Here is a 21,969-nt window from a genome sequence, read left to right on the forward strand (position 1 = left end):
AAAAAAAAAAAAAAAAAAAAAAATTAAATGAGGCTGGGTGCGGTGGCTCACACCTGTAATCCCAGCACTTTGGGAGGCCAAGGCGGAGTTTGAGACCAGCCTGGCTAACATGGTGAAACACCGTCTCTACTAAAAATACAAAAATTAGCCGGGCGTGGTGGCACATGCCTGTAATCCCAGCTACTCAGGAAGCTGAAGCAGGAGAATCGCTTGAACCCAGGAGACGGAGGTTGCAGTGAGTCGAAATCGTGCCACTGCACTCTAGCCTGGGCGACAGAGCGAGACTCCATCTCAAAAAAAAAAAAAAATTAAATGAGAAAGGCAAAACTTTAGAAATATAGGAGAATATCTTTATGACCTCAGGATAGGGAGGGATTTCTTAAATAATAACTAGTAAGCTCAAAGGAAAAAATGGGTAAGTATGACTACATTCAAATTCACCATAAAGAAAGTGAAAATATGTGGTAAGTGCACACAGAAAGCTTCTAAAATATTGATAGTGTTCTATTTTCTGAGATTTGTGTAGAGTCCACAGGTGTTCATTTTGTTAATGTGCTTCATAACCTACATGTATATTAACCACATTGCTTTGTATGTATCAATTATTACCTTAAAAATCAAGTGGGCCCGGTGCGGTGGCTCACGCCTGTAATCCCAGCACTTTGGGAGGCCGAGGCAGGCGGATCAGGAGGTCAGGAGATCGAGACCACGGTGAAACCCCATCTCTACTAAAAATACAAAAAATTAGCCAGGTGCAGTGGCAGGCACCTGTAGTCCCAGCTACTCGGGAGGCTGAGGCAGGAGAATGGCGTGAACCCGGGAGGTGGAGCTTGCAGTGAGCGGAGATGGTGCCACTGTACTCCAGCCTAGGCAACAGAGCCAGACTCTGTCTCAAAAAAAAAAAAAAAAAAAAAAAATCAAGTGAAAGCCAGTGCGGTGGCTCACACCTATGATCCCAGCACTTTGGGAGGCTGAGGCAGGCAGATCACTTGAGGTCAGGAATTCAAGACCAGCCTGACCAACATCTCTACTAAAAATACAAAAATTAGCTGGGTGTGGTGGTGTGCACCTGTAGTCCCAGCTACTCGGGAGGCTGAGGCAGGAGAATTACTTGAACCCGAGAGGCAGAGGCTGCAGTGAGCCGAGATTGCGCCACTGCAACCTGGACAACAGAGCAAGACTCTGTCTCAAAAAAAAAAAAATCAAGTGAAAAAACAAGTCACAAATTTGGAGAAGATATTTCCCACTTTTAAATGAAGAAATGATTAATATATATTAAAGGAACTCCTACAATTTAATTTTTTTTAATTTTTTTATTTTTTAGTCTCGCTCTGTTGCTCAGGCTGGAGTGCAATGGCGCGATCTCGGCTCACTGCAAGCTCTGCCTCCTGGGTTCAAGCCATTCTCCTGCCTCAACCTCCTGAGTAGCTGGGACTGCAGGCACCCGCCACCACGTCCGGCTAATTTTTTGTATTTTTAGTAGAGACGGGGGTTTCACCGTGTTAGCCAGCATGGTCTCGATCTCCTGACCTCGTGATCCGCCCGCCTCAGCCTCCCAAAGTGCTGGGATTACAGGTGTGAGTCACCCGCCCGGCCTACAATTAATTTTAAAAGGAAAACCTGGCTGGGCATGGTGGTCACACCTGTAATGTCAACAATTTGGGAGGCTGAGGTGGGAGGATTGCTTGAGCCTAGGAGTTCAAGACCAGCCTGGGTAACATTGAGAAACCCTGTCTCTACAAAAAATACAAAAATTAGTCACACCTGTAGTCCCAGCTAGTCGGGAGGGTGAGGTAGGAGGATCACTTGAGCCCAGGAGGTGGAGATTGCGGTGAGCTAAGATCGTGCCACTGCATTCCAGCCTGGGCAACAGAGTGAGACACTGTCTCAAAAAAAAAAAAAAAAAAAAAGGACAACCTGATTTTTAAAAAAATGAACAGATATGAATGGGCACTCCAAAGAGAAGTAAATAAAAATGGTCAAAAAAACACATGAAAAGAACTTTATTATCAATAAGGAAAATTCCAATTAAAACAAGTAATTATAATTTTGTACCCACAAATTGGCAAAAATGTAAAAGTCTGGTATACGAAGTGTTGGTGAGAATGTGTAATGACTAGAATTTTTATACACTATTGTGAAAGTGTAAATTACAATCTCCTTGGAAAACAACTTAGCACTATCTTGTAAAGTTAAATATGCACATACCCTATGATCCAGCACTTCCACTCCTAGATATATGCTAGAGAAACTTCCACCCTGTATATATAAATCTTTAAAATCTACAGGTCCTTCTTTTTCTCTCGAAAAAAAAAAAAATTAGCTGAGTTGTTTGTCCTGCAGTCCTAGTCTCTCTTGAGCCCACCTCAATCAGAGTTTCATCCCCAGAACTCCATCAAACATGTTCTTGTCAGGCCGGGCATTACAGGTGGCCCACACGTGTAATCTCAGCACTTTAGGAGGCTGAGGCAGGAGGATCACTTGAGCCCAGAACTTCAAGACCAGCCTGGGCAACATAGAGAGAGAGGGAATGGTAACACATTTTGGATAGAGTGTGGAGTGCTCTTGGAGTAAGGATGAGGGGGAAGAGATCCAGGACACTTCAGTGGTATCAATAATGTTCTGTTTCTTAGCTGGGGAGTTAGTTCATGGATTTCTATGTTATCATGTATCCTAACTTACATATATGGGTTATATATGTTCTCCTGTATGTATCAACTACTTCACAGTTACAAAATGGAAAACAAAACAAAACACCAAAAAGATCCAAATAGCTATAGGAGGAATTAAAGAATCACGCTCCAAACAAAGGAACAGCACATACAAAGGCCTTGAGGTGGGAACAGTTACTGTGTTGGAGGACTTGATCAGCTTGCCCGGAGCACTGTAAGCAAGGGAGACAGTGGTTTGAGACAAATTGGAGAGGTGTGCAGGAACTAGATCTTGAAAGCCCACAGTAAGGAGTTTGGATCTGATTCTAAGTACAGTGGGAAGCTAGTGGAGGATTTAAGCAGGTGAGAGACATGATCAGATTTATGTTTCCTAAAGTTTTTTTTGGCTGCGGCTTTGGCTGGGTTACATGCCAAAAGTAAGCTTCCCAAAATATGAAGGGACACAGGCAAATTTAAGCTTTCTAGCCTTTCATTTGACCAGAAAATAAGTAATAAAAGTAAAAAAAAAAAAAAAAAGTGGGGGGGGGGACATATATTTCAGAAAAGAAAGCTGCTTCTCGTTTCTGTGATTGGGCTATAGGAGTCAATAGAGGAAGCTGGAATACCAACATGGAGACAGTTGTGGTTATTCAGGAAGGTGGCAATGGTGGCTTGGACCAGGGTTATTTTGAAAGAAGAAGGAGTGAGGGAAAGGAAGGATTAAAGGATGTCTCCTAGGTTTTTGGCCTGAGCAACTTGGTGAATGGTGGTGCCCCTTACTGAAATAAGGAAAACTGAGTAGAGTATAATGAAAAAGGAGTGTCGTAGATGTGTTTGAGGCTTAGAAAGGTGAGCAGGGGTCAGATCATGAGAACCTTATAAATCTGGCAAAGGGGGTTGGGCCTTATAAGCACTGGGGAGCCATTTGCTTTAAAGGTGCTTTCAAAGGCTTTACGCTGAGGAGTGCCATGGTCAGATTTGCTTCCCAAAGATCACTCTGGTAGCCAGTGCAGAGAAATCCAGTGCAGAGAGGGTAACGTTGGAGCAAGAGAACCCAGTGGGGCTCCTGAGATAGTGCCTGACACCAGATTGTGAGGCCTGAATTAAGCTGGTGACAGCAGAGATAGAGGGCACAGATATGAAATATATCAGGAAGTAGAATCAGTAGGAATCAATAACAGTTGAAATATTATAGGGAGAAAGGAATGGGGGTGGCGTGTAGTCAAAGATGGTGGTCGGCACTGATGGGCCATTCCACCTCCCTTTTGCTGCAGATGTATAACATAAACCAGTCAACAGATACCAAGGAAGCAGCAGCCATCAAGGCTAGAAGAAATCGAGAAAAAGAGCGACAAAACCGATTCTTCAATGTGTGGAACCTAGTCATGGGGGTGAGTGGGTAGTAGGGACTGTTGCTCAGGATCAGGGCCACCTCACTCTTACACCTGGAGAGGAACGTGTAACAGTGCCCATGATAGCCCTTCCCGCGATTCAAGCAGGCCCCTAGGGTGGGAAAGGAAAGAGAGGGAGAGAAGGCACCCACCCCTACAGGCCTGGGAAGAGCTTGGGAAGAGGCATAGGTCAGTGCAGGGGAAGAGACTAGGGGAGATGGCTGACCCTTCTCCAGTCAGCTCTGGGCCATGTGACCTGGTTCTTGAGACAGGCAACATGGAGCTAAAAGAGGCCTAAAGAATATTTGGAGTCCGGGTGCAGTCGCTCACACCTGTAATCCCAGTACTTTGGGAGGCTGAGGTGAGCAGATCACACGAGGTCAGGAGTTTAAGACCAGCCTGGCCAACGTGGTGAAACCCTGTCTCTACTGAAAATACAAAAATTAGCTGGGTGTGGTTGTGCATGCCTGTAATCCCAGCTACTTGGGAGGCTGAGGCACAAGAATCACTTGAATCCAGGAGTAGGAGGTTGCAGTGAGCCGAGATCACACCATTGCACTCCAGCCTGAGCGACAGAGTAAGACCCTGTCTCAAAATTACTGCATATACCTAAACTATCTCTGCAAGGCTATGTTAAAAAACTGTTAACCAGGCTGAGAGACAGAGATGGAAGGGCACTTACTCCTCGCTAAACTGTATTCCTTTTTGTATGATTTTGAAATGTGATAAATGAATTATAATCAAAATAAAGAGAAAATATTGATAGTTTAAGAAACCAAAGATTGCTAGGTGAGTGGATAGAGGGGGGATGCAGCATGGTATTCTGGAAAAGACCCCGTAAGTATTTAAGGCCAGATCTGCTGACTGTTGTGTGTGTGGCTTTGGATAAATCACCTGTCTTCTCTGAGCCCTAGGCTCCTCTTCTGTAAAATGAGGCTGAAGGAAGTCAGGTGAGTATTAACACACAGTGGCAGCTTTGAAAACCAGTACATAGTGCCTGCCGTAAGAAGTTGGCTAGGGTATTAGTGTTCTGACTGAGATCCAGCTGACAAGCTGACAAGCATTTCCTCGGGGCCTGCTCTGTGCCAAGCACTGTGTTGGGCGGTGGGGATACGAAAATGACTAAGGCCCAGTTTCTGCCCTGAAAGGGCTCACAGTCTGGTGAAGGAGAGAATACAGAGAGGTGAACATCAATATAATGTAGACAGTGGGTTCTAGATTCTATGGGAGTAGAACCTGCCTGAGGGGTCAGGAAGGTGAAGGCTGAGCTGGTCTCAAAGGACGAATTGGAATTTGTGTAAAGAGGGGAGGAAAGTGTTCCAAGTGGACGGAGCAGCTTGAGCAAAGGCTATTGGTTCAAAACAGCCTAAGATATTCAGGGAACTGTAAGCACAGCTCATAAGGGTAAGGTGGGACTAAGAGATGAGGCCAGAGAAGGAGGCAGAGGCTAGACCATGGAGAGGCTTACAAACCATGCTCAGGAGCTAGAACTTTATCCAGTAGGTACTGGGGAGCTACAGGATTCTGAAACAGGTATATTCTAAGAAGTTTGTGGTAGGACATTAAAGGCCCCCTGCTGGGCTCCTACTCTGATTGTGCTCCTTTCTTTGGGATCAGGTAGATGTCCAGGCCCTGAACAACCAGGTGGGAGACCGAAAGCATCGGGAAGCAGCAGAAAGAAGCAAGGAGGCAGCTTATGGTAAAAGCCAAAAGCCAGGGGCCAGACAAGGGTGTAAAGAAAGAGCTCGAGTGGGCTGAGGTAGGGCAGTTCTGCCTCTGTGGCCTGAGGCCCTGGGGTGGTGGGACAAACTGGATGGACCTTGAGAGTAGAGGCCATGCTAAGTGGACTCTGTCCCTCCTGGGGTATCTTCTCCATATCCTTGCTCACCACCCCCAGGTACCAGCCAGGTGCAGTATGATGTGGTAGTCCAGATGTTAGAGAAGGAAGAGGCAGATCGAACACGTCGGCTGGCCAAGAAAGTCCAGGAGTTTCGGGAGCAGAAGCAGCAGCGCAAGAACGGGCGTGAATTTAGTCTTTGGGATCCAAGCCAAGTCTGGAAGGGGCTTCCAACCTATCTTAGTTACAGTAATACCTATCCTGGTCCAGCCAGCCTGCAGTACTTCTCTGGGGAAGACCTAGACAGGGACACACGGCTGAGAATGCAGCAGGGGCAGTTCAGGTGCAACTTGGAAAGGCAGCAGCAGGAGCAACAGCAAGCCAAGGTTGATGAGAATTGTGCAGGTAAGCAGCCCAGCCCTCCAGACTCAAAGACCTGAGGCCTAGTAGGGATCTGTCCTAAGCTGAGTACAGCACCCAGGGGACCAGAACTGTGTGGGGAGGTCCAATTATCCATAGGGTTGGTGCTGAAATGTTAGGTTGTGCAGACCCCAACCTCCCTGACTTCCTTCAGTAACTGACAGTGTAGCATTGTTCTTGATTAGCTTGGCACTCCATTACGTGGAGGCAGCACAGTGCAGACAGACCTAATGGCTCTGCCACTTACTAGCTGGTTTGGGCAAACGAATTTCCCCTTCTGTGCTTCAGTTTCTTCATCTTTAAAATGAGAATAATAATCTATACCACATAGAGTAGCTACTATTATGATATTGTCTGTGGCCACATCCTTCTCTTCCATTAGAAGAAGCCCTTCAAGGGCAAGGGCCATGTCTTATCTACTTGCACTGTTCACCCTTCACATCAACCCTGTTACAGCACTCTGTTCTGTTGGACCACTTATTGTAGTTGTAGCTAATTGTGAAAGTGTTTGTTTAATATCTGTCTTCTCCCTAAAATGTCAGCCTACTGAACATGAACCATCTCTTTCGTGTCTACCCATCTCCCAGTTGCATAGTACAGTGTCTGACAGGTCTTAGGAACAGCAAGGAGCTCAGTGTGGCTGAAGCAGAAAAAAACTGTCAGTACCTTTGCTTATGCCATGCCCTCAGCCTGGAATGCCCTTTGCTCTTTTAGTCTGTATACAAAATGTATTTCAAGGATCACCTCTTCCTGGAAGCCTTCCTCTTTTCCACCACCCCAAACCCTCTTAATACCCTGTGTACATCCCTGCCATTGCTCTTGCCAGATTGTGGTCTATCTATGTTTGATCTGTGTCTCCAACTAGACAGGGAGTTCTCTGAGGACAGGATTTAATTCGATGGTATCATTAGAACCCAACACATGGCCCTTAGACTGAGATTCAGAGATATGAAATGATTTACCCAAAATCACACAGCTCAGAAGCAGCAGAACTGACATTGGGACCCAGGTCCATTGGAGGCATCTTTTAGTTATGCACTTGAGAAATCCTTGTTGCTGCACCTAGTTCCTTCCACATCCCTACAACTCGGACACTAACCCCCTCCTAAACATTCGTACACATACAAACACAAAACTTGCTGAACAAATGGCTGGATGAGTGAAACAGGAATGGAGCAAGCCAGTACAGTAGCCCGGCCATATTTCTCTGTGTAGATGCGCTCAGTAACCAGCTGCGCCTCGCCATGGACGCGCAGGCCACCCATCTGGCCAGGCTGGAGGAGTCCTGTCGCGTGGCCATGATATGTGCCATGGCCAACGCCAACAAAGCGCAGGTATGGCCTGAGCCATGCAGTACCTTGGGCTCTCCCCAACTCCTGAACAAAGTCCTGGGGAACCTTAGCCACATTCTTCCTCTTACATCCCCTTTTAAATCAGCATCAGCCCTCTCATCTGAGTACTCCCCCTTTCACTGAAGGCCCCTCTTAGGGTACGAGTCACCTCTCCCCACCTCTAGAAGCAGGATGACTTGAGAGCAGAACATTGCCCTCTCATCCTCCGCTTCTCAGTCTAAAGGCTTCCGAAGGCAGAGAAGTTCCCTGCCCATTCTCCCCAACACATGTGTTAGGGACACTGAAAGGCCATGCAGTATCTGTTCTTTCTTCCTTGAGATGGAAGAGTAGGGCCATGTTCCCCCCTCCCCTGTGGCAGAGTTCCCTGACGTTGGGCACCCAAATGTTTGCATTTGGGGGCTCTACCAGGCAGCTGCGCAGGCTGGGCATCAGCGCTGTGAGCGTCAGTGTGAACAGAAGGCCAATCTTGCAGAGATCCAGCATCAGAGCACGAGTGACCTACTGACTGAAAACCCCCAGGTCGCCCAACACTGTATGGCTCCCTACTGGGTCCTGCCCTATTGCTGGAAGGGCACGACTCCACAGCAGCAAGCTGCCATCAGGAAAGAGCAGGAAGTACAATGCTCTAAGAAGCAAGCATACCGTCAGGCTGAGAAAACATTGGATACTGAATGGAAAAGCCAGACCATGAGCTCAGCCCAGGCAGTGCTGGAGCTAGAAGAGCAGGAGAGGGAATTGTGTGCTATATTTCAAAGGGGTCTAGGCTCCTTCAACCAGCAGCTGGCTAATGAGCAAAAAGCCCAGTGAGTTCTAGGTGGTGGTGGTGGGGATAAATGCCAAGGGAGGGAGAGGAGGGATGTTGAGGAACCATGGAGAGAGGGAAAGCATGTCAGCTGAGACCTCTGGACTTCTTTGACAGGCAGGATTACCTGAATTCAGTAATCTACACCAATCAACCTACAGCCCAGTATCACCGGCAGTTTAACACCAGCAGCCACTAAGTTCAGGATGTTTATCTCTCCCTTCTCCTCCATCAAGCTCACAGGTGGTTAGGAGTCAAAGAGAAAAATGCTGCATACTCCCACCTTCTAACCTAGGTAATAAAGTTCTGCACTCAAAATCAAGTCCACGTGTTGTAACAGGACACAAAGTATTATGAAGGTACTGCCTTTCCCACCCCACCTTGGAGCTCTAAGCATCCAACCCTGCCACAGCCTTCACATTTCTTCCCCATGCCAGGCCCCCTAGCACACAACACTGCCTACACTCTGTGAGAAAAAAGAGACTTTATTAGGCACAGAGGGCGACTGGTAGGCAGTTACCAAATGGCTACTGGGCTTCCTCCCAAGCTGGAGAGTAGTACCCCAGGGGAAGGAAGGGCAGAGGAGCGTGTATTTTCTCTGCCTTCTCCCTTCAAGGCTGCATACGAATGGCCCCATCCAGCCGGATGACCTCTCCATTGAGGAATGGGTTCTCGATGATGGCCTGTACCAGGTGAGCATACTCAGCAGGGTCACCCAGTCGGCTAGGAAAGGGCACTTGGCTGGCCAAGAAGTTGCGCACTTTCTCTGGGAGGCTGGTCAGCAGTGGGGTGCCAAACAGACCTAAACAATATAGCCAAATTCAGAGACTCACCCTTGCTTTCATACTTACCTGGTTCTTCCTTACTTTATCCCTACTTCTTGGTGCTTCCCTGGGGCCCAAAGATAAAAGGCTGCTGTTGCTTAGGTGGTGGATACCTTCCCCTCTCAACTGTCCATGGATCCCACCCAATCCCAGGTGTGATGGAGAGAGGGGATATGTCTACCTGGAGCAATGGTCATCACCCGGATGCCTATGGGAGCCAGATCCCGAGCAATGGGCAGTGTCATGCCCACTATTCCCCCCTTGGAAGCAGAGTATGCAGCTTGTCCAACCTGGAGAAAGAGAAGAGGTCATAGGTGGGAGGGCCCCAACAAGTCACTTAGGAGGCATAAGTCTTGCCGCTGCCCACACACCTGACCCTCGAAGGCAGCCACACTGGCAGTATTGATGATGACCCCACGTTGGCCTCCCTGGTCTGGTTCATTCTGGCTCATCTCACCAGCCACCAGGCGGATCACATTGAAGGTGCCCATGAGATTCACCTGTAGGACAGGTGGAGACATGCTATAGGACCTGAGGTAGAAGAAGCCTTTGTCCCCTAAAAACTTTGGGGTCCTCCATAGCCAGACACTTCTTACTCCCACTATCCCTGGAGAACTTCCAAAGCCTTACATTAAGAACTCGCTGGAAGTCTTCCAAGGTATGGGCCTGGCTCTTCTTTAAGTTGTATGTCTTGGTAGCCACTGCGATGCCTGCACAGTTGACAGCTACATCCACACGGCCAAACTTTTCTTTTGCTAGAGCCAGAGCTGTTTGCACATCCTTCTCAGAGGTCACCTTCAAAGGGAGAAGTGGAGAAGGTATTCATCTCCCAGCACCCACTCTCACCACTAAACCTGACGGAGGGCAGGGCAGGGCATGCCCAGTCCTTGGGTGAGAAGAGATTTGTGAGAAGGGAGAGGCCAAGAGAAAGGTTGTAAAACTTGAGAGATAGGCTGCGTGCGGTGGCTCATGCCTGTAATCTCAGCACTTTGGGAGGCTGAGGCAGGTGGATCACTTAAGATCAGGAGTTTGAGACCAGCCTGGCCAACGTGGTGAAAACCTTTCTCTACTGAAAATACAAAATTAGTCGGCATAGTGACACATGCCTGTAATCCCAGCTACTTGGAAGGCTGAGGCAGAAGAATCGCTTGAACCCGGGAGGCAGAGGTTGCAGTGAGCCGAGATCGTGCCATTGCACTGCAGCCTGGGCAACAGTGAGACTCTGTCCCAAAAAAAAAAAAAAAAAATTGAGAGCGTAGGTCAAAGGTGAAAATGTTAGGTAATATAGAGCAGTGTTGCAAAACATTTTTCAAATCAATACCCTCTTGATAAATTCACATGCTCCTGAAGATTCTTAATTGCTGTGGATCAGAGCACTAATGCAACCCTGCTGTGAGGCCGGGTGCAGTGGCTCACACCTGTAATCCCAGCACTTTGGGAGGCCGAGGTGGGCGGATCACCTGAGATCAGGAGTTCAAGACCAGCCTGGCCAACATGGTGAAACCCCGTCTCTTTTAAAAATACCAAAAAAATGAGCTAGGCGTGGTGGCGGGTGCCTGTAATCCCAGCTACTTGGGAGGTTGAGGCAGGAAAATCGCTTGAACCCAGAAGATGGAGGTTGCAAGGAGCTGAGATTGTTCCACTGCACTCCAGCCTGGGCAACAGAGCGAGACTCCATCTCAAAAATAAAAATAAAAAATAACCCACTTGTGAGAATTATTGATAGGAAGATAAACTAGCTTTTTTGTATCCTTACCTGCTAAGATGATTTCATTAAGTTTCACTTTCTGTAGTTTGTTTCATGGAAACAAGTTTTTTGACTTTGTAAATATAAAATTACAAGGCACAATATGCATTTTCAAACTATACATAACTCCTCCAGGAGACTGTTATGTCCAATCCCCATCCCCATTGTTGTGAATCCCAGCTTTAGAGAATCCTTATCACAGGTGGTCCCACAGTGCTTGAAGGCTCAAGCCAAAAGAGACAAGGAGATGGGTCTACCGCCCCCATAGAGGAGACCCTTATGGGAGGGACCCCCACAGGTTCCCAGGCCGGTGTTGGTGACCTCATGCACACCCTGGGAGAGGAGAGGTGACCCCACTTACGTCTGCTGGGGCAAAAACGCAGTTGTTTCCTAACTTCTTGGCCTGGGCCTCCCCACCCGAGTTGGGCAGGTCCAGAAGCACAGCAGAGGCTCCCTGCCCCACAAGTCGCTCCGCCGTGGCCAGGCCCAGGCCCGAGGCTCCTCCGGTTATTACCGCCACCAGGCCCTGTCAAAAGGGACACGGCCAGGGTCAGCTGTTACATTGCCCAGACCATCCCCACGCTGTCGCCTACCTGTTCTCCAGGCTTCTGAGGAGAAGGGGGGAGGGGAGCGGTCGTGGTCACCCCTGCGGGTAAACTAGGTGTGCTGCTTCTCCTCACCGTTGGGACCTCGGGGGCAGAAGGGATCTCATCCCCAGACAGCCCGTCCCGTGACCCTAGATAGATCGATCGATAGATAGATGATAGATAGATAGATAGATGATAGATAGATAGATAGATAGATAGATAGATAGATAGATAGATAGATAGATGCGCCGCGGAGTGTTGACTTTCACCTCTTGAGCCCAACGGCCACAATACCAGGCCTACATAAGCATGACCGTTTCCCCCGAAACCGATCTTTCTCCTACTTCCACGGCCGCGCTGTCCCAGCCCGTAAAGGAGGGCAAGCAATAGAGGCAAAGAACCTTCTACCTTCACGCTCCGACACGCTGCTGCCATCTTATCGCCGGCCACTCCACCGGATGGGGGCGCAGGCCCTCGCTGATTGGCCGAGGCGAAGCGGCGGAAGGGGCGGTTGCGACGGGCCGGGTCTTCTGCCGCTGCCGCGTGAGACGTGGGGGCGTGGCCTGGTACCTTAGTCCTTTGGCCAGAGGGCGAATTCCTCCTGCCAAGGTATCCGCAGAGTTATTTCAACTGGGGAAAGAGACCAATAGCAGAAGTACAATACCACAACACCCCTCGCCCTACTCTCTAGCTGGCCTTTTGGAAAGTGGCCTGCTCCGTGTGGGGGAAGAGGGGTGGATATTGAGAACGGATGCCTTTCTCCTCTGAAAAAGCCTTCATTCAAATATGAATGTATTTGAGACTCCTATATGCTAGACTGTGTGCGGGGCACCTGGGATACCCAGCGGAATAATAAAAGATTCATGCCTTCCAGGAGGGCACAGTCCAGTTGGAGAAAGAGAATTACAGTACAGACACAGACGAATGGACGGAACCAGATTCTGGGACACTCAGACAAGGAGATCCAAAGATGAGGAGTCTGAGTTACGGAGAGAGAGCCATGTAAAGAGAAATATGTTGAGGCCGAGATAGATTGGAAGAGAGATGCCAGATAGGATCACAGAGAGATGAATGTGGAGAGCCGCTAAGAGAGATGCTTGGAGACAGACATTCTAGGACAGCTGCTGAGAAGCACAAACCTAAAGAGGCAAAAACATCTTTCATCAGTTCAGGCTTTGCTACTCTCCTCTATCTTTGTCTAATTTAAGTCCAAAAGCCCAGGTCACACACTGCAGATTGGACTTCAACCAGAGACTATTATTTAAGACCCAGGTCTTGGTCATCCTAGAACATCTTTCAGCCAGCTTCCAGAAGCTATGTCATTAGAGTCCTGAGCCCAGATATCTAATCTGTCTTCCTTCTATACTTTTCCTCAAACCAAGGTCTTCAGGCCATATATCTTAGCCTACCATTTCAGCCTCATAACTGCTTTATGTTTTCTCTATCTGAAATATCTCCCCCCACCTGCTTTCTCACCCAGGAAGATTCCCCTCCAGGCCTTCTAGTTGTTGACAGCCACCACACTCATAATCACTACACCGTATTTACCAAAGGATTTAGCACACCGGACTCACAATTTTCCTATCTACATGAAGTGCTTCCATCAATTTATAGCACTCTTCATCCGGCCCAATATGCTGTAGCCACAGTGGCCTCCTTTGTGTTCATCTTTGCATTAGCTGCTCCCTCTGCTTGGAATGCTCTCCTCTGATCTTTGCATGACTGCCTTTATTTTTTTTCATTCAGAACTAAGCGTAAATATCACCTTCCCAGAGGGGTCCTCCCTAAATATTCAAACTGTAGCCACCTAGACACTATCCCATTGCATATTTGAATTCTATTCATAGCACTTGCATGTCCGTAATCCATTTTCCAACCTTAGGGCCAGATGTGCTGTGGAATTCAGAGTTTTTTTCAATTTGAGAAAGGAAGACATGTAATTTATATTACATAACTCTTTAAAAAAACTAGTCAAACATAACTCTTTGTATAGTCTATATTATATAACTATTGAGAAAGGCCTGGAGCATCATAATGAAACATTAATATTTCTGAAGTGAAAGGTATGAAAATTCACACCAAGTGTGAATAAAGACTATAAATAGCCTCACACTACTTCAGGTCAGGGTTTGTCACCTATTGAGTTTGGGCTCCAAAGTATGAAAAAGCAACCTTATGCTTTTCAGAACTTTTGGCACTGCAGGGTTGTGCCTACAGGCTTGTGAGCCTGTACTCTCCTCTAACCTGGCCTTGTTTGTGTAGTTCTCCCCCTGCTGGAAGGTAAGCCCCATGGCACCAGGGGCTTGTCCAGCTGGTTCACCCAATGCCAAGAACACTGCTTGGCGTGTACAAGACACTTAAAACAAATGTGTTAAATAAATGAATTAATCTTGGAAGAATTTCCAGGCCCAGTTTCATGATTCTTTCACCTGCCCAACTCCAGGAACCTTCACCTCCTCTCCACTTTAACCACCTGTCCAGGCCACATTATTGCACTTGTCATTCCCTGGAATAACCTCCTGCCCTCCCCAGCGTCTACACACCATCTTTTCTCTCTCTGACCATGTTCTTGAGTTGTCTTGGATCTCTTCCCCTCTACCGCTTTTTTTTTTTTTTTTGAGATGGAGTCTCCCGCTGCCCAGGCTGGAGTGCAGTGGCACATCTTGGCTCACTGCAACCTCTGCCTCCTGGGTGCAAGCAATTCTCCTGCCTCAGCCTCCAGAGTAGCTGAAATTACAGGCATGGGCCACCATGCCCGGCTAATTTTTGTATTTTTAGTAGAGACGGGATTTTACCATGTTGGCCAGTCTGGTGTCGAACTCCTGACCTCAGGTGATCCGCCCTGCCTCGGCCTCCCAAAGTGTTGGGATTACAGGCATGAGCCATCGCACCCAGCCTCAGTTCTATTATTTACTAGCCGAATGACCCTGGACAAGTTACTTAACTGATGTGCCTCAGTTTCCTCTTCCGTAAAATGAGTATAATCAAATGACTATTCGTAGGGTTGTTAGGAATAAATGAGTTAACAACTATATATTTAAAAAGGACTTGGAACAGTGCTTGGCCTTTAGCAAGAGCTATATAAGTGTTAGCTATGGTTACTCTTCAGAGCAGTGTTTCTCATCCTTTTCTATGCTACGGACACCTATGGGAGTCTGGTGAAGTCTGAGGAACCCCTTCCCAGAATAATGCATGCGTCCTATAAGTAGGATTACAAAAGAAACCAATTATATTGGGGTACAATTTTCAAAATAAAAAGAAACGCACCTGTAATGTAGTAATATATGTGCTTCTTTATTGACACATTAAATAGCAAGCTCCATCAACAGGTCTAGTGACAACCATGATTTTTGAAATAGTGATGTTATTTTAAGAGATATGCAACAACCATAATAATGAAAATCTGATCTCTCTTAGTGTCAAAGTCACAGGTGCTAATATTACTGCAGTTTGTTACCCACATCCCCTAGAAGGATATGCTATATTTCTGTTAGTAATAGTGAAAATAATGATGCAATTTCCCCTCTATCCAAGTCCATGGGCTCTTTGAATTCTATTCACTGACTCCTCAGGGGTCTTTTGGATTGTGGGTTAAGAACTGTGTTTAGGCCGGGCGCAGTGGCTCACGCTTGTAATTCCAGCACTTTGGGAGGCCAAGGCAGGCGGATCACGAGGTCAGGAGATCGAGACCACGGTGAAACCCCGTCTCTACTAAAAATACAAAAAATTAGCCGGGCGTGGTGGCGGGCTCCTGTAGTCCCAGCTACTTGGAGAGGCTGAGGCAGGAGAATGGCGTGAACCCGGGAGGCGGAGCTTGCAGTGAGCCGAGATCGTGCCACTGCTCTCCAGCCTGGGCGACAGAGCAAGACTCTGTCTCAAAAAAAAAAAAAAAAAAAAAAAAAAAAAGAACTGTGTTTAGAGGGAGCTCTCTGAACTTCTTCTGGTTCTGAGGGCTGCACAATTAAAAGAACTGTTTTTTAGAGCAAATGGAAGCCATTAGTGAATACTTCTCTCTTGCCACCTCCAAAATTGTCTCTACCCACCCACACTCTCCTTTCCTTGAGTCTCAGAGAAGTCCTGTTTAGGACTCACCCTTCCACTGGGTTTTGTGTCCCAGCCCCTCCCACTTTCTTGGGGATTTCTGCTACTGAGCATCCTCTCTCTTGATTGCATGCACCTCTGTCTCAAAACCATTAGAAAATAGGGAATAGGGGCTGAGTGCAGTGGTTCACGCCTGTAATCCTAACATTTTGGGAGGCTGAAGCAGGAGGATGTCTTGAGCCCAGGAGTTTGAGACCAGCCTGGGCAACATAGCAAGACCCTGTCTCCACACACACAAAAAAATAGGGAATAAAGTGATGTCAACCTTTACACACACATACTCAATAGTTTGGATGCATGTCTCATGGGAACCTGAGGGCCAGAGGTGCGCAAAGGGGCCCAGCAAGGACACCAAAACAAGCAACACGCAGTATTGTGTCAAATTAGCTCTGCCAGGGAACAGAGAAAAACAAAGGTGGTCTTTACTCCTGAGTGGTCTTCACTCCTGGGAGATAAAAACCATAAGATAACCCATTTAACTCTTGTGGGCACCTGCAGTTACCTCTGCAAAGACAGAGCTGCACTGGTTCCAGCTGGCTCTGAGGTGACATTGACAAATATAAAGAATCCCAATTATATCATCATTTATGTGAGGGGAAAAGAAGAACCCCAAGTGATGATTATACAGAGCCTGTCATTTCTGAGTAAGCTGGGGCACAATCTGAATGATTGGTTTAAACGCTGAAGGACTGCAGGGGACATGAAAATTACTGTGGCGAGCGTTTGAGAGGATGCTGAGGACGCATGTTGGCTGAGTGTTTGCCACTTGAATAAATGGGGCTGATGTCTGAATGAGCCTGAAGGATGACAGCCTCAGGTTATGATGACTTTACCGTTGCCTAAATCAACTGCCATTTTTCAGGCTTTGTGTAATCAGACCTTTCTGGCTGCATTTGACATATTCATCATTTGCTCTTCCTAGAGACTCCCACTTGGCTTCCAGGAAGCCTGACTCTCCTGGTTTCTTGTACTCCCCTGATTGTTCTTTTGTCTCCTCCCTGGGTTCTTTTTCTTCTGCCCCCTCTCTGGGGAGCTTATCCATCTCCTGGTTTCAATACTCCCTCTCTGCTGAGGACTTCCCAGTCTCTACTTTGAGCTCATCTTCTCCACTGAACTTCAGAATCATATAGCAAATAATTTGCTGGCCCTCTACACCAGATTTCCTAAATTAAACTCAATCATTGCCCCCTAAAACTGCTGTATCTCAATTGGTTGCAGTACTAACTTCCCAGACACCCAAGCCAGATCCTGGGACTCACGCCCTCTTCACCCCATCTAAGCAACTGCCAAGTCCTGCTGATTTAACTCCTACATACTTTTTGGATCTGGCACCTCCTCCCTCCTACTTTCCTATTATCACCATCCAAAATCTCTTGCCTGTACAATTGCAACTGGTCAGACTCCACTATTGTTGCTCTTAAAAGGATCATCCAAGAAACCAGCAGAAGCCTCTTCCTAAAACCCAATTTTTATTGTTACCCACTTGCTTTCAAACCCCTTCAGTGCCCCCTCCTCACTTTTTTTTTTTTTTGGAGGGAGTCTTGCTCTGTCGCCCAGGCTGGAGTGCAGTGGCACAATCTCGGCTCACTGCAGCCTCCACCTCCCGGGTTCAAGCGATTCTCATGCCTCAGCCTCCCGAGTAGGTGGGACTACAGGTGCCCACCACCACACCCGGCTAATTTTTGTATTTTTAGTAGAGACAGGGTCTCACCATGTTGGCCAGGCTGGTTTCAAACTCCTGACCTCAGGTGATCTGCCCACCTCGGCCTCCCAAAGTGCTGAGATTACAGGCTTGAGCCACTGCGCCCGGCCCCCACCTCCTCACTTTTAAGGCTTTCCATAATCTGATGGCTGCTGGCTAACTTCGGCCTCTATAACACGACACTTTCCAGTAACAACACACTACTTGATACCCCTACAGTAGTGTTGTCAGATGAGGTATAAGATGCTCAGTAATTAAATTTGAATTTCAGATAAAGGATGCATTTTTTTTTTTTTTTTTTTTGAGTTGGAATCTCGCTCTGTCGCTCAGGCTGGAGTGCAGTGGCACCATCTCAGCTCACTGCAACCTCCGCCTCCTGGATTCAAGCAATTCTTCTGCCTCAGCCTCCCTAGTAGCTGGGACTACAGGCACCCACCACCACACTCGGCTAATTTTTGTATTTTTAGTAGAGACGGGGTTTCATCATGTTGGTCAGGCTGGTCTCGAACTCCTGCCTCAGATGATCCACCCACCTCGGCCTCCCAAAGTACTAGGTGTGAGCCACTGCGCCCGGCCAAATAATTTTTTCGTATAAGTAATCCCATGCAATCTTTGGGACATGCTTATATTGTAAAACTATTTGTTATTTATCTGAAATTCAGACTTGTGGGCACCCTGTATTTTTATTTGCTAAATGTAGCAACCCTACCCCACAGATAACCCCCAGGATGGTGAGATGCCCCTTCTGAGGGTCCCACAGCTCTGAACCAACACTTACCCACCTGAGAGACTGAGGATCTATTCTGATCTCTGTATTCTTGCTACGCAACACAGAGAGCCTGGCATAGAACAGATGGCAGTGTTTGCTAAGTGAATGAATGCATATGTGTGACATAGCAATAAACCTGTATCTTCCGGTGGAATCAGTAGGTGTTGTGATCAGTATACAGTGTCAGTTCCGCTTATATCCACCTTCCCTTCACAGTCTTGGAAAAATCACCTCATGGTTTACACATCCCCCCCAGGCAGGTGAGCTAGAAAGCCAGGAGTCATCTGTAGACTTAGGGAAGCCATTATAGGACCAGTTGGGTTTTCTGTTTTTTATTCGGAGTGGGGAGGAACGGGAGGGAGACGACCATCTTCTGGCGATATGAAAGTCTAGAAAGGCAAACAGGAGGGGAGCAAGAGAGGAAAAGAAAAGGATGTGAAAAGCCCGAAGGAAGGCAGGAGAGCAAGCAGGTAGGAATAAAGGCGAGGAAGCGGGAGCCAGCTGGCACCGCAGCGAGGAGTGACAGCCGCCGCCAGCAGGGGCCAGGAGCTGGGAGGAGGGAGGCTCAGGCAAGCCGTTCTTCTCCTTCCCGGACTCCTCACCACGCATCCTGCTAACCAAGGGCCTCCACCTTGCTCGTCAGAGGCAGACACCCAGGACTTGGCCCTCTTGGGCTTCCTAGCTCTCCAGCCCAGGATTTAGACTAGTTTTCCAACTCCCCCGGCCCCAAATCGGGAGGACAATAATCTCTTCCGCTCCGCGCCGGCCAAGGTCGAGTTAGGAAAGACTTGGAACAGAATTAAACGGCTTTGGAGAAGATGAGTCAGCCGGGCGAGGCGGCAGCTGCCAGTGAAACCCCTGCCAGTATGATTGGGCAACAACCAGAAGTAGGGAGCCTGCGGAGTGGTGGTGCCATCCCTTAAAGGCAGTTTATGTAATAAGTCTTGATCGCGCACCCACTAAAGGGGCGGCTTTGGGGTCAGCCTCAATTTCCTCCACTGTGAAGTGGGAATATGAATACTTGACTTATCCGAAGCGAATCATGTCTGCAAGGTGCCTGGGTTATAAAAAGCGGTCAGTCAGTAGTCACGGTCGTGCTTAGTGCCGTGCCCTCCACCCTAGGCCACTTCACCATGTGAGACTGTCCCAAAGGCGGGGGTGTGGGGTGCAGTGGGGAGCCCCTGATCCGGCACGGGCAGAAGACAAGTTCTTTTTTTTCTGCCACTTCCAGGTGAGGAAGAAAAGACGCCTGCTCCGGAACCAAGGGTTGAGTGGCGATGTACTGGCCTTACCCGCTTTAAGCAAAGTCACCTTAGATTTACCATGTTTGCTATTCACTCATTCATTTTCTTTGTTAGAGGGACTGCTGATTAAACGGAAGGACTTACACTAAGACTCCAGTACGAGGCTGTACTGTAGACCTGACCGAGTGAGCATGAGAAGACGAGACCCGGGAGAAGGAGGGCGACAGCGGGCACCGAGATCCACAGGTCCAGAGTCTAGCCGCCACCCACACCCTGTCTTTTGGGAGCGGTGCGCGCCATCTGCGCATGCGCTCCCCATCCCTGCCAGGTCCCCGGCAGGGTCAGCCGGCTCGCTAGTGGAGGTGCTACCCGCGCATGCGTGTCCTGCTCACAAGGCGCTCCCAGTGCGGTTGGAGTGTCTCCAGTGGAGCTGGCAATTGGGAGGGCGGAGGCCCGGCCCATAGCGGGTGGCTGTTAGGAGGTATGGATAAAGGATCTGTGTATCTTGGTGCCCGCTGTCGCCTTCTTTCTCCCGAGGTCTCGTCTTCTCACACTCACTCGGTGTGTGACAGCCACAGGTCACAGAGGGCGGTAAAGTGCGGCGCCCCTGGGGCGGTTTCGTTTGGCGCGGAGTAGAGGTGGCCGGCAGTTGTGGTTGCTCCTTTCACCTGGACTCACCTGTGTGGTCCCCTGGCAGGGACTAAAAACCAGAAGACAGAGGGGAGTGAATGTGTTTGACTCGGAGGAAACCCCTCTTGAGCCTGCCCTCACATCCTTACAAGGGACCCAGTCTGAGGTCCAGTCGTCCCCAAACCATCTACTCTCCCACCACCCCCTTCCCTGACTAAAGGCTAAATTTGAACGGTAACCACGCCCTACCCTATCCCCTTGGAGTCCTTCAGTCAGCTGCAAAGGCCCACCCCACATTCTGGGAGCCTCTGAGTCAAAAAGGAGGGCCCATTGGGCAGGGTGGAGTTGAGGGACCTGCTGTGGAGATGTCTCTGGCCTGGGGAAACCACTGCTTCCTCATCTGCCACTGAGACTGAGGAAGATCTGCAGATGGGCCTTGGCAAGCACCCAGAAGAATAACTCCAGACCACCATTCAGGAAGTCAAGACAGTGGGAGATTGGGTTAATGACCTTGACCCCAGACCCCTGTAAGGAAAAGAAAGGGAGCCTCTGGCTGCTTCTTCTGCAGATGGGAAGTTGAGGCTTTAGGGACCTTAAAACCTAATGGTTCTTATGAATGAGAAACATTCATACCCAGTAGTACTGTTTAACTCACATGCCGTGTCTCAGGATCTGTTGTGAGCATATTAACTCTTATTTACTTATTTATTTATTTATTATTTTATTTTATTTTATTTTTTTGAGACAGAGTCTCACTCTGTCACCCAGGCTGGAGTGCAGTGGCTTGATCTCAGCTCACTGCAACCTCTGTTTCCTGGGTTCAAGCAATTCTCCTGCCTCAGCCTCCCAAGTAGCTGGAGTTGCAGGTGCGTGCCACCAAGCCCGGCTAATTTTTTTTTTTTTTTTTTTTTGCTATTTTTTTTAGTAGAGATGGGGTTTCGCCATGTTGACCAAGCTGGTCTCGAACTACTGACCTAAGGTAATCTGCCCCTCTTGGCCTCCCAAAGTGCTGGGATAGCAGGCATGAGCCACTCTGGTCAATTTTTGTATTTTTAGTAGAGACGGGGTTTCACCATGTTGGCCAGGCTGGTCTCGAACTCCTGACCTCAGGTGATCCACCTGCCTCGGCCTCCCAAAGTGCTGGGATTACAGGCATGAGCCACCTCACCCGGCCCACATTAACTCTTTTTTGTTTTGTTTTGTTTTTTGAGATGGAGTCCTGCTCTGTTGCCAGGCTGGAGTGCAGTGGCACGATCTCAGCTCACTGCAACCTCCGCCTCCCGGGTTCAAGCGATTCTCCTGCCTCAGCCTCCCGAGTAGCTGGGATTACAGGCATGTGCCATTATGCCCGGCTAGTTTTTGTATTTTTAGTAGAGACAGGGTTTTACCATGTTGGCCAGGATGGTCTCGATCTCCTGACCTTGTGTCCACCCACCTCGGCCTCCCAAAATGCTGGGATTACAGGCCTGAGCCACCGCGCCTGGCCATATTTGCTCTTAATCCTCACAACAACCCTATGAGGTAGGCATTACCATCCTCCTCGTTTTACAGATGAAGAAAGTGAGTACTGAAAAGTTAAGCCACTTCCCAAGCTCTCACAACTAGTCAGAAGCAAAGCAGGACTTCAAACTCAGGCAGTCTGGCTCCAGAGTCTGCACTCTTTTGAACACAAGTGATACTGCTTTGGGGAAGAGAACAGATAAGAGAGACCCAGTAGAGGTCAAGATTGGAACTCATTTCCTAAGCACCTTCTCTCACACTATTTCAGTCTTCCAAATGACCCTGTGAGAGACGAATCTGAGGCAAAGAGAGGTTACATATTTTTAAAGGAATATATTACTCATGACATTTATTAAAGATGGTAGGGCCAGGCTTTATTCAAGGCCATGGCGACAGGTATGCAGACCACTGC

General features: G+C 48.2%; 2 protein-coding genes across 4 annotated transcripts in view; one reads left to right on the forward strand and one right to left on the reverse strand.

Annotated features, from left to right (window-relative positions):
- RIBC1 (RIB43A domain with coiled-coils 1) overlaps positions 1-8,771 on the forward strand; it is an 11,291-nt gene extending 2,520 nt beyond the window's left edge. For all 3 annotated transcript variants that reach the window (XM_058441481.1, XM_058441482.1, XM_032756987.2), the window contains 6 exons: positions 3,926-4,042; positions 5,660-5,741; positions 5,940-6,284; positions 7,515-7,633; positions 8,060-8,454; positions 8,571-8,771. In XM_058441481.1, coding sequence (XP_058297464.1) covers positions 3,926-4,042; positions 5,660-5,741; positions 5,940-6,284; positions 7,515-7,633; positions 8,060-8,454; positions 8,571-8,652 — 1,140 coding nt within the window. In that variant the 3' untranslated portion in view covers positions 8,653-8,771. The remainder of the gene's footprint in view (positions 1-3,925; positions 4,043-5,659; positions 5,742-5,939; positions 6,285-7,514; positions 7,634-8,059; positions 8,455-8,570) is intronic.
- A 151-nt stretch (positions 8,772-8,922) lies between these two features.
- HSD17B10 (hydroxysteroid 17-beta dehydrogenase 10) lies at positions 8,923-12,139 on the reverse strand. The gene is made up of 6 exons (XM_032756990.2): positions 12,020-12,139; positions 11,386-11,550; positions 9,908-10,072; positions 9,649-9,777; positions 9,459-9,567; positions 8,923-9,255 (listed from the first exon to the last, which is right to left on the reverse strand). The coding sequence occupies exons 1-6, from the start codon at positions 12,044-12,046 to the stop codon at positions 9,065-9,067; spliced, it is 786 nt and encodes a 261-aa protein (XP_032612881.1). The 5' UTR covers positions 12,047-12,139; the 3' UTR covers positions 8,923-9,064.
- Positions 12,140-21,969: the final 9,830 nt, after the last annotated feature.

Source organism: Hylobates moloch, unplaced genomic scaffold (assembly GCF_009828535.3).
Source record: "Hylobates moloch isolate HMO894 unplaced genomic scaffold, HMol_V3 SCAFFOLD_7, whole genome shotgun sequence".
NCBI lineage: Eukaryota > Metazoa > Chordata > Mammalia > Primates > Hylobatidae > Hylobates > Hylobates moloch.

Bases quoted from the DNA above. Each gene is read 5' to 3' on its own strand.
- HSD17B10 (XM_032756990.2), bottom strand. From the start codon at position 12,046: ATGGCAGCAGCGTGTCGGAGCGTGAAG. The intron at 9,568-9,648 runs GTGTGTGGGCAG...CTCTTTCTCCAG, and splicing joins TGGCTGCCTTCGAGGGTCAG to GTTGGACAAGCTGCATACTC. The intron at 9,256-9,458 runs GTAGACATATCC...TATATTGTTTAG, and splicing joins GGTGATGACCATTGCTCCAG to GTCTGTTTGGCACCCCACTG.